This window comes from Brienomyrus brachyistius, chromosome 8 (genome assembly GCF_023856365.1).
Source record: "Brienomyrus brachyistius isolate T26 chromosome 8, BBRACH_0.4, whole genome shotgun sequence".
Classification (NCBI taxonomy): domain Eukaryota; kingdom Metazoa; phylum Chordata; class Actinopteri; order Osteoglossiformes; family Mormyridae; genus Brienomyrus; species Brienomyrus brachyistius.
Genome location: NC_064540.1, coordinates 9,556,292 through 9,572,129, shown reverse-complemented (window position 1 = coordinate 9,572,129; position 15,838 = coordinate 9,556,292). Strand labels below are relative to the sequence as shown.

The following is a 15,838-nucleotide window of genomic DNA, read 5'->3' as shown; positions in this document are numbered from 1 at the left end:
AAGACAAGGAACTAATTCCTTGTGATGGTAATTTTTTTCCCCTAACCACTGAGCCCCCTGTTGCCGACATCATGCATTAAGGTTCTGCGTTCTTGGGGGAAGTCGATATTTGTGAATAATGCTGGTACGGGATACTTGGTGGAATGCAGTAAAAATGATAGAACATAGATAATGAAGGAGGAGGAGGCAAGGTATCCATCTCCTGTCAGATACCCGAAGGGTACCTCCCCAGGGGTACGGTCCGCCCCCCCCCCCCAACCTGCAGAAATCTGAAGCCTGAAGAGCACTAAATCACGTGTAGTTTCAGACTTTTCAGCTATGGCCTAATTTGCCGTCTCCACCCCCCTCCCCCGGGCCACCCGCCCTAGACGTGGTGAGCGTGGCAGCGTCATGTTCTGTGCCTGAGTCACAGTAACAATGACTCATCACCCTGATGATCCGTAGTTCATCTTCACACAATGACCCTCATGCAAGGATCTGCGGTGGTGCTGCACCCTGTCCTGAAAAAAGACAAGTATCTCTGATTGAAGCAGTGCTGGTTGAAAATTACAGTTTCGTATTATGTACGCGTGTCACTGGAATATGTGTCTGAGAAGGGCCATACTATGACCTTTAGGGTACCTTACATTTCCTTCTCTAGGCTTGTAAAATATTTATTATTCGGTCATGTTTTGAGTTAATCTCCAGCTGTTCATGCTTTACTACCTCCTTCAGGTTCAACTCTTGAATTTATTCCCCAGTCAGAGACAGTTTATCTAAGAGGTGAAGCACTGCTTCACCAAAAAAATATAACATTCATATTACATAAAAATATCATTTTAATGCCATTGTACAATCACAACGACCATTTCCACGTGAAACCCAAAAAGTGCAGGTGTTCAAAAATGTCTCACAAAGTTTTGTATCTTAAGCCTGCCCAGTGAAGCTTGCTTCGCCAAGTCTTTCCATTGACATGCACTCTTGCGTGTTCTCGACACAAACATGATTGACACGTTTAACCATTCAGAACATAAGTTCAGCCATCAGGCACATGTTTGTCGATGTTCATTTTTGGTTTGTGGACTAGGAATTGGTATACTCAAAGTGAAAGAGCCAAGAGTTAAATGACGTACTTCTTCAGTTGAAAAGTGTCAACACTAGTAAGTGATAGTTCTTGGGTTGGCAGGAGCTGGCATTTAGGGGACACGATGAGAGTGAAAACAAAAGAAAGTATAGGGTGTTTACAGATGTGACTTAATTATTGTGCGTTCCTACTACAACGATGTTCTGGCTTTTGTTGCTGTTTGTGTTGCACATGTAATGTAGAGCAAAACAGTAATTTAATGCTGGGTAGCCAACTGATATTTCAGTCAAGTTACTCCCTTTACTTCTATTTGTGTAATGGATGTATTTCAGAAAAGGGTGCACCTATTAAAAACTAAAATTAACAATTAAAAATTGTTAAAAACTTTTTCAGTCGGCATCACTTTCTAAGCATCACCACACTAGGTTAGTATTTACACAGTTGAAGGTTTGACATACAATATAAGTAGAGCTGCATTTCATTAAGAATAACAACCAAATGCAATATTTTAATATTTACTATGATGACTACTATATGATAAGTTTTGAAAGTCTAGAGTTTGCCACTGCCCCTTGGTAAATTTTGTTCATATTTACATGGCCTTAATTTTTTTCATCGCCCTAACTTGTGGTGGGGGTCAGGACACCTCTGCAATGGGCTGCTCCCAGAACAGCCAAGGACAAAGAATAAAGGCATGAGAATAGGTCTCATGAGCCACAGGTTTTATCAGTGAAATTCATAGAGGGGTTGTTTATCCAGGGCGAAATGGTTAACATGCCACGTTGTCTTACAAACAGAAGCTGGCAGAGCTGAATTTGTTAACCTTGAGCAAATGAAACTAATGAGTGACATGAATCAGGTGTATAAGATTCTAACAGGTTTAGATGCTGTTCATCCAAATAGTTGCTGCAAAATAAGTTCTAATTCAGGAACTCGTGGCCGCAGTCAGAAACTAGTGGGGGAACACTTTAGTCAGGATCTGAGAAAGAACAACTTCTCACACCATCTAATTGGAGCGTGGAATAGTCTGCCCAAAGGGGTAGTGCAGGCTAAAACCCTAGATTCCTTCAAATCTGAACATGACAGTATCCTGCCAACTTTAAATTATTAGTTTAATTCCCTTCAAGCGAGTTCAATGGGCTGAATGGCATCCTCCCATTTGCAATGTCCTTATGTTCTTATGTTCTTAATCCAAAGAGAGATGGTGTGATATAAAAACATACAGAATGTTCCCTGCGAAAAATAAAACATCTCAGTTGGGACGTTTGAATTTATAGTGACGCAGGGACTTGGTGACCCTCTTGCAGATGAGTAGCTGGAAGATGGATAAGTCAATAAGGAGAGAATAGCGTTAAATGCAGCAGTGCCATGGCTTATCTGATCACAGCAATAGATCTGCTGCTCGCTCACCAATGACAGCTTTACTTCAGAGGCTTGAACTTGCAGCTTTCACTCAAGTGGATGTTTCATTGCTTCATACTACCTGTATCCATCCATCCATCCATCCATCCATCCAGGCTCATTACAGCCCTGTCTCGGATGAGCAATTATTGAAGTTGGATGGGTAGTAATTGGATCCTGATCTATTAAAAATTCATGTATCTGTTGATAGTTGGTCTTCGCACATGAGAAAAAGGTAAAAATACTTGATGTTAATTGAGCCCCTGACAACTTGTCAGTTCAACGTACCACAGGTAGCTGAAACAGGTCGTTGGTTTCACTTTGTTAAGACATGTATCCATCGGACAACAGGATGAGCCTTTGACAGGGACACTGAAGAAGCAAGATGGAAATAGCGATCAGAAAACCTCAGAATGCTCCTTGCAGGGTTGATGGCCCCTAGGGATGGTGTGTGTCCACCGTGTTTGCAGAGAGGTGCGTTGCACTGGACACGGGGTAATTAATCCTGTAGGGGAATCCATAGCTCTCAGGGTCTGTTTGGGATTCCAGACGACGAGTGCCAATGACGCCCAGTGCAAAGCCTCACACGTGGCCCTTCCACACAAGTCAAAGGCACACTTTCACCAAATGCCAACATATAAGCACTAGGACAGGGTGTGACCTGCACTTATCAGACCACATTCCCGCTCATCTCAGCACAGTGAGAGAGCTCGGTAGCACCCCAGCCCGTTTGAGTGTGACACTCCCGCCCTCTCACCTGTCTCAGAGGCCTCATAAATGCTGTGTGGGATTGATGCCGCAGTCGCAGTTAAATCTCAGCCTTCATCATACTGAAAAAGAACATCACTTACTTTCTTCAGCACGCCCACAGGTGGAGAGGACACTCGGGAAAGAGAATGTAACCAGTTTTCTTCCTCTTTTCCACCTCCCAGCCCGACAGATCTGGAAGAGTGGACCACGTGTGTGTGTGTTTGTGAGCAGCTGGGCGTGAGCACGTGCTTGTGAGTGCGTGTGCGTGTGTGTGTGTGTGCAGCTGCTGTCACATGGCCTCCATGCAGGACGGGGTGAACTTGAGTGCTCCTCCCTACAGCAAGGTCCTGCTGTTGGGGGCCATTGCTGCCGCCTCCGCCTTTGTGGTCACCATCCTCATCGTGCTGCTCTGCGTGGGCTGCCAGAGGTGAGACTCCGCCTCCCCTTTACATTAAGCCCCACCCCTTGGGGTCTGTCCCACCTCCCTCAGCTCAGAACCCCACCCCCTGTAAGGGTTTTTGGAATATATGCTCCTTATTGATAGACTCACATGACAGTGGTGATACTGTCTGTACACTAGAGATGCACATCAACATCATTATTTGTATCTAAATCTCTTCAACCAACAAAATGATTTGCTTCTGTATCTGTATTCAGATAGACTGGAAGTGGGAGTGCCAGTGAAGTCCCAATAAAATTGTATTTTCTGACCTAATATTCATTGGCAATGAAGTTGCTGTCCCTTAACTAAACTAAGGTTATGAACAGTCTGAATTCCCTTTGCCCAGCTCTCTTCTCTAACTGGGGGACAGTGATCAATTATGAACTGAAAAAAAAAAGTTTTAGAAAGATTGTGTTTTGCATTGGAAAAAGAAACTATTTACAGTAATGGATTAGCTTTGAATATACTTCAGTCGAAGGGAAAAATCTTGTGATGCAGCATTCGCTTTTGTTGACATTAACGTTACTGCAGTTCGCTAGTGAAACATGAATTACTAACAGCAATATAAAGTAAAACGCTGTTTTTGTTTGATATTTCTATTCTTTTTTTTTTTCAATGGCAGGAATTTACACAAGTGCACTAGCTTGGAGGGTCTGCCACACACCACAGATCTTTGTAGTAAATGAAATGGCTAGTTAGTGAAATCGAAGTCCCGTGTTTCAAACAGAATGGGTGTTTAAATCTTGTGTCCATCCCCAATGATATGAATCCATCTGAAGAAACAGACTTATCAGTCATGACTTTTTCAGAATAATAACTCAAAACTTTGGATCGAAAAAATATCTGGTGCATCTCTACTGTGCGCCATAGCCCCCCCCCCCCCCCCATCTCTACTGTGCGCCATAGCCACCCCCCCCCCCCCCCCCCCAAAACCCTTCCAGCATTCCAATTCCACCATCCACCAGGGCGTCGGCAGGGTGCGGACAGGAAGGAGGATTTTTGTAGGTTTGTCGACCCCCATGGTCAGGAGTTTATGCGTGAAACGAGCCCGGCTGCCCCCCCAGGGGCATTTCCGTTGCTCTGCTGAGAAGCCCTCCGAATCGCTTGGCTACCATTTTCGGCCCCATAAACAGATTAAACTCTGGCCGTGGCAGGTGCTGTGCTAAGAGTAATAAGAGACGGACGCGGCATTAAAATGTATGATTCTGTATCGATCATTAGAAGTGTGGCTCAGGGACCCGGGCTTTAAAAATGAAAGGGGGCGATAGAAGGACCCCCCCCCACCCCCCCGCTTCATAAACATGCAGTTCATGCTCTGACTCCACCCGCTGCTGATGTGGACGTGCTCCGCGGGGTCTGGCGTGATCCGTCCTCCTCGATTTCTCTCTATGCTCACATCAGCATCTGCGCTCAACGCTGAAGGAGCAAATTCTTTAAAGTTGGGGGGTTTCAACTTTGATGAAACCAAGAACCCCAAAATAGAAGAGAGCAGAACTACGAACCCCCCTGCCACTGAGGCCCGGGGAGGGGGCTTTCATATTCCCCCTTGAAGGTTTTTCATGTTGCGTAAAACGGATGACTGTAGCAACATGTCTTTCCTTTATGATTCATTTCTGTGGAGCTGCAGGTGCTCAGTCCACCCTGATGAGGGAGTCTTCAAGCTACAGTTATCAGCGTTACAATCCTGTGTTTGATCTGTCTCCAGTCTGTGAACTTAATTACTCCTTAAAATTGTGTTTTCATTTTTGATGGCATGGAAACATCAAGTTAGTATTACCGATTGTTCTGGTGCAGATAATTACTGAAGTCCGTAAGTGAAACCAATGTCAAGTAAGGACCCTTTAGCTGCCCTTGGAAAAAGCCTGAAACCAGTAATAATATATGAGCATCAGTCAAGCCTGAATGACTGAGCTTACAGAGAAGGCAGAGGGCATGTTGGTTATGGAAGCAATCGTCATCCCAGCAGTTTTGGGTGCTGGGGAGCTAGTGCTGTTGTACATTTGATAACAGAAACAGTGTAAGTATATCAGTAGGGGGCAGTGTAAACAGATTGGCTTCCAAACTCCTGTAAGTAAGCATAAAATAAGATGCATTTGCTCGCTGTAACGGAGATGGACACAGATGAAGCCTTGAATATGGCAGGTGTGGCTTTTTAGTGTTGGACCCACGGAGGCGGTAGGGGACTCGTCGTCATGCTGCTTGTCGTCGGGGGGTGTCACCTGGGGTTCTGTGTAACGCTGCTCTCCTGTGGAGGGGCTCCTCTGGGCAAACGCATTATGAGCAGAATGGCCGGTGTGGTCAGAAAACTCGGGCAGCTGCCTCTGGGTGCGTCAGTGCCACCCTAACCCCCCCCCCCCCCCCCCCACTGCCTCGCAGAGACGAGGCGTACTCTGAATACTAATGCAATTTATTGTCAGAACGGATCAGACGCCTTTCCAAAAGGATGTGGAGCGTGCCATTATCAGGGGGTGGGGTCTCTCTGACTGCCGGAGGGGGGGGGGGGGGTTTCTCCAGCAGACAATGGAGGGGATGCGGGCAAAGAACCAATTGGGCTTTTCCTGGTGGCCTTTGTTGCTAGGGGTATGGCAGGCAGAATTCACGCGACCCTGATGGAGAGGCATTGTCATGTTTTACTTCCCCCCCCCCGACATGTCGGCGTCTGTGCCGGGTTTGGGTTTTATCAACACGGTGCCTAATGCCGCTTAAGCCTGCCTCAAAATGAAGACTTATTGTCTACCCATCCGCCTGCTGGGGGGGGGGGGGGGGTGAGGGCCCGAGGGGGGTTCCGGAATCCTACCCTGTCCGGGGAGAGTCGCTTGACACAAACCTTGGCTTTACGGTGATATAGGGATTCTAGAATGATCCAGGCCACTCTGCACCAGGGCTGAGGCTGGGGAGTCGCAGCTGAGAAGCCAATCTTTTATACATGTAAACAATCAAGCTACACAGAAGGGGATTTAGGATTATAAACTGGGATAGCACTGGGGATTTGCTGGAGACTGTACTGTTAGTGTTAGTGTTAGGGGGTGTTGGTGGGGTGGCGGTGCTGGTATGAGATCAGGCTGCCGTTCAGGCACACAAACGAGAATAATCACGTTTCCTCCCCCCACTCAGCTTGTCCATGCATCTTTATGAGGAGGATTAGACTTAAAGAGCAGAGTCCACTTTCTATGGATATGCACCGTGTGACGTATGTAGCACATACATGCTATGAGACTGTGCCTCCCCTCCACATGTGTATCTCGCACGTCTGTGATGTCATTTACAGGAATGCCGAAATCACCATTCAATTAGCGGCGTTCCCGACATGCTCATGAGGCTGAGGATTGTGCCGTCAGCCTGAGTGGGGCGAGCTGTTAGTGCTGATTTTAGCAAACCACATGCTGTTGGACGGAGAAACAGTTGCACGTTGATCTGGTCCATCAGGGTCATTCTCCATTTTTGCCCTCATCCTCCATCACTCCATCTCCTCACCTTTTTGTCTTCCTCTGTTTTCAGGAAAGGGAAGTCAAACAATGTCCCGACAGAGGGGGCAAAGCACAGGATCATGGACATGGTATATACGGTGCTCTTTTAATACACTTTTCAACGCACTTCTCACTTATTTAGCACTTTCTGTCATGCAGTAATACTGCTAAGCTGCACCTGAGCCGTGCAAACACCCCCCCCCCCCCATTCACATCTCCCAGGCACTGCTTACTTTCACATCCAACTGCACGTGACGCACAGGCTTTTTACAGGATCATCTCACATGACCATGATGCATGTCACATGACCCCCTGCTCAGGCTGCGATTGGGTCCCTGTCTTTGCAGAGCCGGCTGCGCCAGTCGAAGCTGCGCTCCATCAGCAAATCCGATACCAAGCTGCACCAGATGAACAAACCCAACTGCAATGGCAAGAGTGAGTAGGCAACCCCATCTTGAGATGGATGGATGGATGGATGGATGGATGGATGCATGCATCAGGGAACTGAAAATGCCACAGAAATATTTATTAAGTACTAAGGAGTCAGGAGTTGCCAAACAGACTTAGCGAAGCACTATTGCTGTACTGAGTAATCAGGAATAAATCTGTCACATAAAATTAGAGAAACTATACTGAGTATTTAGGAGTCAAACTGCCACACAGAGTTAGGGACTCATCCCTTAGAGCACTGAATACTCAGGAGTCAAACTGACTGCACACACAAGTTTTGAGAAGCTCCCTGAGCTGTAGATGCAGGACAGTTCAGACACTCCTTCTCTCCCTCATTCTCTCTCTCTCTGTATCTCTCACTCTCTCTCTCCCTCATGCTCTCTCTTTTTCTCTCTCTCCTCCACCCTCTCTCTCCCCCTCATACTTTCTCTCCTCCCCCATGCTCTTCCTCCCTCTCTCTCTCCCTCTCTCTCCATCATGCTCTCTCTCTGTCTCTCTCCCTCCCTCTCACTCCTTCATGCTCTCCCTCTCTCTCTTTCCCTTATGCTCTCCCTCGCTCCTCTCTCTCTCTCTCCTCCACGGTCTCCCTCCCCCTTTCTCTCTCTCTTTCCCTAACCCTATCCCTCTCTCTCTCTTTCCCTAACCCTATCCCTCTCTCTCTTCTCTCCACCCCAGGTGCCTCAAAAAGCCGACCTGCCAGCATGGATCTGCTCCTGCTGCCCAGCCGGCGTCGGCGCTCCAACTCAGACCTGCGCAGTGGCCCGGTCCGCCAGCTGCCACAGATCCCCGCAGGTGGCTCTGGGGATGAACGCGAGCATACCTACTCCGAGGTGGGCCAGCGCTCCTCGCCCGCGCGTGGCTGCCAAGACGACGCCCTGTACGAAATGGTCGGGGGGCGGGCCGGAGAGACAGACACGCCCGCTCCGCCGGTGCCCGCCAACACGCCCGCACCACACAGCCCAGAGCACACTGAAGGCATGGACGATATGGCTATGGCCATCGGCGTCGAGGTGCCGCCAGTGCCGGGACCGGGCCCGGACCCAGTGACCGCCGAATATGCCTGTGTGAGAAAAGTCAGGAAGCCTGACAAACCACAGCGGAAGGACGTCGGCGGGGGGGAGCCGGGGGAGAGGGAGCAGCAGCGTCACTCAAATACGGACCTGCACCATGCCCCACCTCCTCCACATCATGCCCCGCCCCCTCCACATCATGCCCCGCCCCCTCCACATCATGCCCCGCCCCCTCCACATCATGCCCCTCCCCCTCCACATCATGCCCCTCCCCCTCCACATCATGCCCCGCCCCCACCACACCCCCATAGCCAGAAGGTCACAAGGAAGAACATAGAGCCCTTCCAGCTGCCCTCCTTCCCTAAGGTGCGTCCCTCGCTCCGAATCACCGTTATTCTTTCACGTCAAAGCTGATAGTAACAGAGAAAAGGGTACAGTGTGGGCGGTGCCCACAGGGGGAGGTTTCCATCAAGCATACACCAGTGCAGAGACTTTATGTTTTAGCTGCTCTGGGTTTTAGCAGCACCAGAGCTCTTTGATCCTGCAGTCTTATCGCGCCGGGTCCCAAACGGGCGTGACGTCACGGGCGAGCGTTTTGAGGGACTCTGTGCCTTATAAGGTTCCTGCGATGCCCGCACATTAATATGTGTCTAACCTATAGCAGAGCTGCGGTGGTGAGCTTAAGTCTGAGTGACAGCACTGCCTGGATGCATTTAACGCTCGCTCAGTGCTTCGAGCTCCGAGCCGTGTCTGCGGGAATGATGCAATCCGCTGAAACGGAGATTTCGCCCCCACACAAAACAAACGTGTGGGAAAACAGTTCTTTTGATAGCGCCGTTTGCGCCTTGAACATCAGCATCAAATCTCCACAAAAAGACAATAAAGATCAGCGGGCCTGGAGTTGCGTGGTTATTTTTCTTTGGGACTGACTTTACAGTCAGTAGGTGTGGCATCCATGTGCCTGTGCTGATGAAACTGATAACTGCCAGGTCACAGTAAAACGCGTTAATATGACTGCAATTATAAATCAGGATTTTTCTACTAAACGGCCGCCAGAGGGCACCAAACACCAACGTACTCGCTCGGGGTGGCAACGGGACTCGAAAGACATACAGTCAGGAGTAATGATGACTGAATGTTAGCATTAGCAGATTTAGACAGATGGTGGATCATCACACTTCTGTTCAGTATCTGTTCAGTGTCTTTGCCAGGATCCGTTTTTCCAATGTTAAACCCAGACAAAGAAGATGTAATTAAGAGATTAAGAGCTGGTGGTGTGAAGTGGTGTTTGGCTCAGCAGGTTAGAGGACTGTACCTGTGATCAAAATGTCACTGGTTAAAATCTTAGAGTCAGCAAAGTGATGTTAACATAGGGCCCCTCAGCAAAGCAAGGCCCCCAACCCTCAATTGCTCTTGGGCCTGGTTGACTCTGTTTTCTCATTCGTACATCTTTTTGGACAAAAGTAACTGAAATTAAAACGTACTGCTTTTTATCTAAGCACAGCTGTTCCAGTTTAACTATGGAAGCAGTCTCTTGGAGAGGAGTTACTGTTATTGAAAGATCCAGGTGTTCATCAGGTGCTAATTCAAATGCTCTTACACATCTAAAGCGGTGATAAGTTACATCAGCAGGGATTGACTGCTATAGTCAGGTGGGAAAGCATGTAGCCTGTAGCCTGTAGACACCTCTGGCCTGTAGACGTGGGCGAAATGACTCGTTATTGAGACACGGTTCGTTTGATTCACTTCGCCCAAAAGAGTCATGCACCAACTTGTTCAGTGGCACTTCCTGTTCGCATAAAATTATGTCCAAAAATATCCCATTATTTAGGCTAAATAGTGCTAAGGAGTACATTAAATCAAATATCACCAATAAGTCATGTGAGAAAAAAAAAATTCATTATAGTTGTATTTGTTAAAAATGCAAACCTAACAGCCCATCACAAAGTCAAATAACTACTCCAAATACTAACAAACCTTTGGTTAAAATCATTTCAAGTCATGAAAATATTGCATCTCTAAAATCCATTTCTGGCGAAAGGAAAGTCTCCGCGCATGTAGGCTATTTACTACACAAGTACATGGTGTATTTCGCTCACTCTTTCAGGTCCCTCCTTCAGAACTAAACTAGAGGCTCACGTTCATTCATTAACTGTAAGCATTCAGTCCCAGGTTTAGTTTCCAGCCAATAATATGCTCCCTTATAGCACGCCCTTGCGTACCTCACTGGCTCTCATTCGCCATTTTTAGTCAAGGAGGGAAGCAACATTCATATCATATTTCTAAGGAAAAGCGGAAGAATGAATCTTTGCAGGGAGGTGAATGTGAGTGTATAGTTCCAGTGAGACACTCGTTCAAAGACCTTCACACTGTTCACAGTGCAGTCCAAGGAACAGACGTCCACTGATGACTCTGAGCTTCACTCACGTTCTGGGATGTTCTGACTGCTATAGGATATTCCCAAGGCCTAAAGTAGATGATTAAAAAAAATCAGTGATTCAGTTTGAGCGAAATAATGTGCAAATACCATATAGTTGTGCATTTAAAAGAACAGAACATTCCAGTAAGCAATGTGGAATTTATACATTTATTAAGCAGACACTTTTATCCAAAGAGACAAGTGTTTTTGAAAAAGCAGGGTGAATGGTGAAGTCACTCAGCCAACCACAGCCGTCTGATCACAGACACGCCGTTGTAACCTGCTGACACACCATGGAGAGAAGGAGCACTGACTTAAATTTTGATTTTATGAAATCTAAATTTTATGTCACTGAAATTGTAAATGTCAACAAATGAGAGAGTATTGCTAGTTGTTTTCATAGAAATACTGTACCACCCCGCCCAGGAGAAACCTTACCACCACACCCCCCCCCCCACAGAGAAACCTTACCATCCCGCCCCCCCCATAGAGATACCGTACAACCCCCCCATGGAGAAACCATACCAGCATCCCTCCAAGGAAGGAAAAACTGCCCCCCCCCACACACACAGAAACCATACCACTGCCCCCCAAGGAGAAACCTTATCACCCCCCACAGAGAAACCGTACAACCTCCCCCCCCACACAGAGAAACCTTACCATCCCGCCCCCCCCATAGAGATACCGTACCACCCCCCCATGGAAAAACCATACCACCATCCCCCCAAGGAAGGAAAAACTGTCCCTCCCCACACAGAGAAACCATACCACTGCCCCCCAAGGAGAAACCTTACCATCCCCCCCACAGAGCAACTGTATTATATCTTCCTAACCCTAACTCCCTAAAGCAGAAGGGACTGTAGTAATCGAATTGTGTCTGTGCTGTGTGAATGTCGTCTGACGAGAGTCAGGTGCTTTGCACACAGCATCTCTACTTTCTCACCACCAGGAGGCGCTGTTCATGTGTGAGTGTGGGCTGACAAGAATCTGGTGCTTTGCACACATGGTCTCTCTGCCTTCTCGCCACCAGGAGGCGGTGTTCATGGGGAACGGGGAGGAGTACATATGGAAGCCCCCTGAGGAGGACGACCTCAGCATGTTCCAGGCCAAGCCCCCATGCCCCTTAAAGCCCAGTAACGCAGAGGGCGGGGGCCCTCAGATGCATTCCGTGGCAGTGGGGGTGAGTGCCGGGTGTGTGCGTACAGTATGTGAGGCTGTTAGTGTGATCTTGATGACCCTCACAGGTGTGACGCTCATTAGCATATAGCATGTAGTCTACATATCTGAATAGTCTTTGAAACATCAAATAAAATTGCACTGAGCAGAACAGCGACTATAAGGACACCTGCATACGGTTAGTCGTTATCTGGGACTTTCTGGAACGAAGAAGACATACCTTCTAGGCATTTAGGGTCTTGAGCTCCATCCCCCACAGACAGGTTCCTGACATATTTCTCTCTCCTCAACCTGGCCAGGTCCCTGAAGTCTACTCAAAACCTGGGAAACCCCTTAAGAAGAAGAGACCCACACCTGGTTCTCCACCATCCAGAGACAGCAGCGGGCAGCGGACGCTGGCCAGGGAGGGCTGCTCGGCCGGCTTCAGTGTGGTGGTCAAACCCCAGTTGTGGGCGACGGGCGGCTGCCAGCAGGACGGTCGGGTGGCACCCCCACCTGAGGACCCTTGCTATGAGGCCATCAGCGAGAAGCCGTGGCCGGCAAGGGCTGGGTCCATGGAAGAGTTGGACTCCGCCTATGAGGCCGTGGACACCTCCTGGAAGCAGGAGCGGCCTCCCAACGCCACACTGAAGCCGAGGAAGAAGAAGGCGCTGCTGCCTCCACAAGGGCTGCCCGTCAAGGCCCCCCCGAACGAGACCCTGTACGACAGCATCAGCAACGTGCGGCAGGGTGTGCCCAGCTGCAGCACCACCACCATCTTCACCTTCAACGACGGCATGGAGATGTACGTCACGGGCCTGTAGGGGCCCCCTGCCCCTGCAGTCCCGCCTTGCCCCTTTGGAAAATGAGCACATGGTAGGTGCCAGTCTGGCTACCAGCAGGGGGCGCCGCTGCAAAGAGACTCTCCCACTGTGAAGCCCCTTAGTGATCCAGAGTGTTGTTCCTGCTAGGCAGGGGGTGGCTGGGAGGTGGGCATAGAGAGCAGTGCTGCAGAGCTTTGCACAGCCACCCTCCCGCCTCCACTTATACATTCATGCGTCGTGTAAAGACTTACCCATGCGGCCTCTGTGTCTATCTATTTTTCTCTCAATACCCATACACATAGGTGTGCACACTTACACACGTGCACACAGATCAAATCCTTCAAGGTGGCTTGTAAGCACATACACAGAAAGCTGTTGCAAAAAAAATCCAACCCTTAAAAAAATATATGCAAGACTCACCTGTAGGTCAAATATTCCATTAATGTCAATGATTGTCCCACAAAATCCAGTCCACAGCACTCAGCAAAATGCAGTGGCTTGTCCATCTATGCCGATGGATGCAGACACACAGTCTCGGATGAAGAAGCAGCTGACCTCACAAACACGCCCGGAAAAGCTGCTTAGACACAAATAACAAGCAGACCGGAAAATCCCCAAATTTCACTGAAGCTTTCAAGTTTCAAGGCTAAAAACTGTACATTTTGAAAAATGCATTATGATATTTATGACTAATAACACATATTACGAACTAACACCAAGGTCATATTCGAAAGTTTAAGGCTTGAAACAAAAAACAACCATTAAAACAAACAACCGGTGGGTATCACATTGCGTCATCCTGATCTGAATGAAAAATATTTGAAGTTAATGGAGCTATGGGACCAGCAAAACGCCTACTGAGTTTTGTGGCATCCCCCTGGAGCCATGTGACCTTTCACACACAGTAGGGAGGATGTACACACCTATTGGGCACACTAGCACTGCGCTGGGTAAGGGTCCAGTCAGCCATCATCATTCCTGAAAATCGTCTGTGTTCACTGGCATTTTTGAAAGGTCAGGGGGTTGAATTTTGGAAGGTCCCCTGACCGACCCCGCTTTCTCAATTGTACATCAATTGTGTACAGACACCTAAAAGTGTCTGCGAAATAAATAAAAATATACATGTCCAGAGATTATGGGTTAGAATGCTTCATCTAGATAATACGGTCGTGTTCTTTCGAGTGACATAGGAAAGATCAGTCATGCAAATCTGCCTTGGTTTTGTTGCAAGGACACACACACCAAGAGGCAGATGACTGTGGAAAGACTTCAGGACAAAACAAATGAATTGGTTGCTTATATTATTGTTGAAGAAATTGTTGAACAGCTTTCTGTAGGCGGTGCTGGTAAACCCATTAGGTGGCCGTGTAGGGCGCCATCTTCTGGCAGGTGCTGACAGTCAGCCAGTTTTACTTGGAAGAGGACAGAGGCGATATTGGTGAAGCTCACCTAGGTGTCACATGGGTTTGAACCAGTACTGCCTGTAGGCTTGCTGAAGTCCCTGAGCCTCAGGCTATCTTGTATAGTGCAAAAATTATCTTTAAAACACCAAATATATATTTTAAAAATTACTGAAATTGATTTAAAAAGGTAGCTCAGGGAAAGAGGAAAATATATTGTTTAGGTATAATTGATGAATTTTCCATAGATTCCTACAGAATTCACAAAGGGAACTCTATGGGGGGGAAAATAAAGTTGTTTTACTCATGTCAATCATGTACACATTACTGGTGGTCATAAATGCATTGTATTTTTAAAAGCACTGCTTTTTCTTAGCACATCATACACACACCACACCGTACTACACAGACGCTAGTTCACTGCCATTCGTACGTGTTTCTTTCGGTGACGCCGTTGATGCAATTTGCATGCTTCCAAGATGCATGCTTTTGAAAACCCTGTAAGTGGTGGAAATGTTTTATTTGCTGCTGTTGTAACATATGCGTTCCTGTTTTCCGGTTCGTTTGTTTTTGTCAAAGAGCACAATGTTTAGAAACTGGATTACGATCTTGTAGGGTGTTTGGCATTTCTGCATGGCCCAGGCTTCTGTCTGCCTAACCGGAATAGTGCGGGGCAGCAAGTCTTATCTCCTGCCCGAAGGCTGAGGAACCAAAAGGGTGTTGACCCTTCCACTCTGGCCCACCCAGGAACTCTACGGTCCACTGAGATAAAGTACAACGTAGCACTGGCTGGACTCGTCCCGCACTGATTAGCGGCAGCCGCACAGGCTCTCATGGGTCCGGATCCGAAGAGTCGTAAGTCGGACACGCATCATTTAAGACGGCAGAGCTGGGTGGAAACAGCCATACGGCAGCTTACATCTTTTTCTGCGTGAAGCGAAAAGGGTCAGTGCGTGCCGCGATGGCAAAGAGACAAGCCGAACCACGAGAACAAATCTCCTTCACTGCATCCAAGAGGTCGGCACACGTTGTGCTACTTTGTTGATCCGATGTGTATACATGTTGCAAAAGAAAATAATAATATCCTCGATGTTTTTAGAGAAAAAAAAAGATTTCCCTTTCTCGTTTTGTGTCGGGAATGACTACGGCTCAGATTTCAACAGTTATGATGTGAATTCTAATCACGTGTTTTGTTTTCTGTTCTCATAAAGTCTGATATAATTCATGTCAATTAAAATCCAGATTAATTTAGTGTGGCAGCTACATTGTATGTTTGCTAAACAATAACAGGGTTGTATGTTATTAAGTGCTAATGTGCAAAAGATTGTAATGTTTTTTATCAAAATTATTCATAACAATGTTAAAGTGAAGTTTATACTTTTGTAATAAAGAAGCCTCTTAAAATAGATATTGCTTCCAGTTTTCTTTCCTGAAAGTATGGTTATAATTCACTAGTA

At 47.4% G+C, this 15,838-nt stretch overlaps 1 protein-coding gene across 1 annotated transcript; it reads left to right on the top strand.

The window, feature by feature from the left end:
* Positions 1-368: 368 nt before the first annotated feature.
* Positions 369-15,789, top strand: LOC125747757 (uncharacterized). The gene is made up of 6 exons (XM_049023229.1): positions 369-3,641; positions 7,155-7,212; positions 7,471-7,558; positions 8,249-8,763; positions 11,910-12,182; positions 12,478-15,789. The coding sequence occupies exons 1-6, from the start codon at positions 3,508-3,510 to the stop codon at positions 12,979-12,981; spliced, it is 1,572 nt and encodes a 523-aa protein (XP_048879186.1). The 5' UTR covers positions 369-3,507; the 3' UTR covers positions 12,982-15,789.
* The last annotated feature ends 49 nt before the right edge of the window (positions 15,790-15,838 follow it).

Excerpts from the sequence above, each read along its gene's own strand:
- LOC125747757 (XM_049023229.1), top strand. The coding sequence starts at position 3,508 with ATGGCCTCCATGCAGGACGGGGTGAACTTGAGTGCTCCTCCCTACAGC. Across the intron at positions 7,559-8,248 it reads ACCCAACTGCAATGGCAAGA|GTGCCTCAAAAAGCCGACCT; the intron begins GTGAGTAGGCAA and ends TCTCCACCCCAG. Across the intron at positions 8,764-11,909 it reads CCCCACCTCCTCCACATCAT|TCAGGTGCTTTGCACACAGC; the intron begins GCCCCGCCCCCT and ends GTCTGACGAGAG.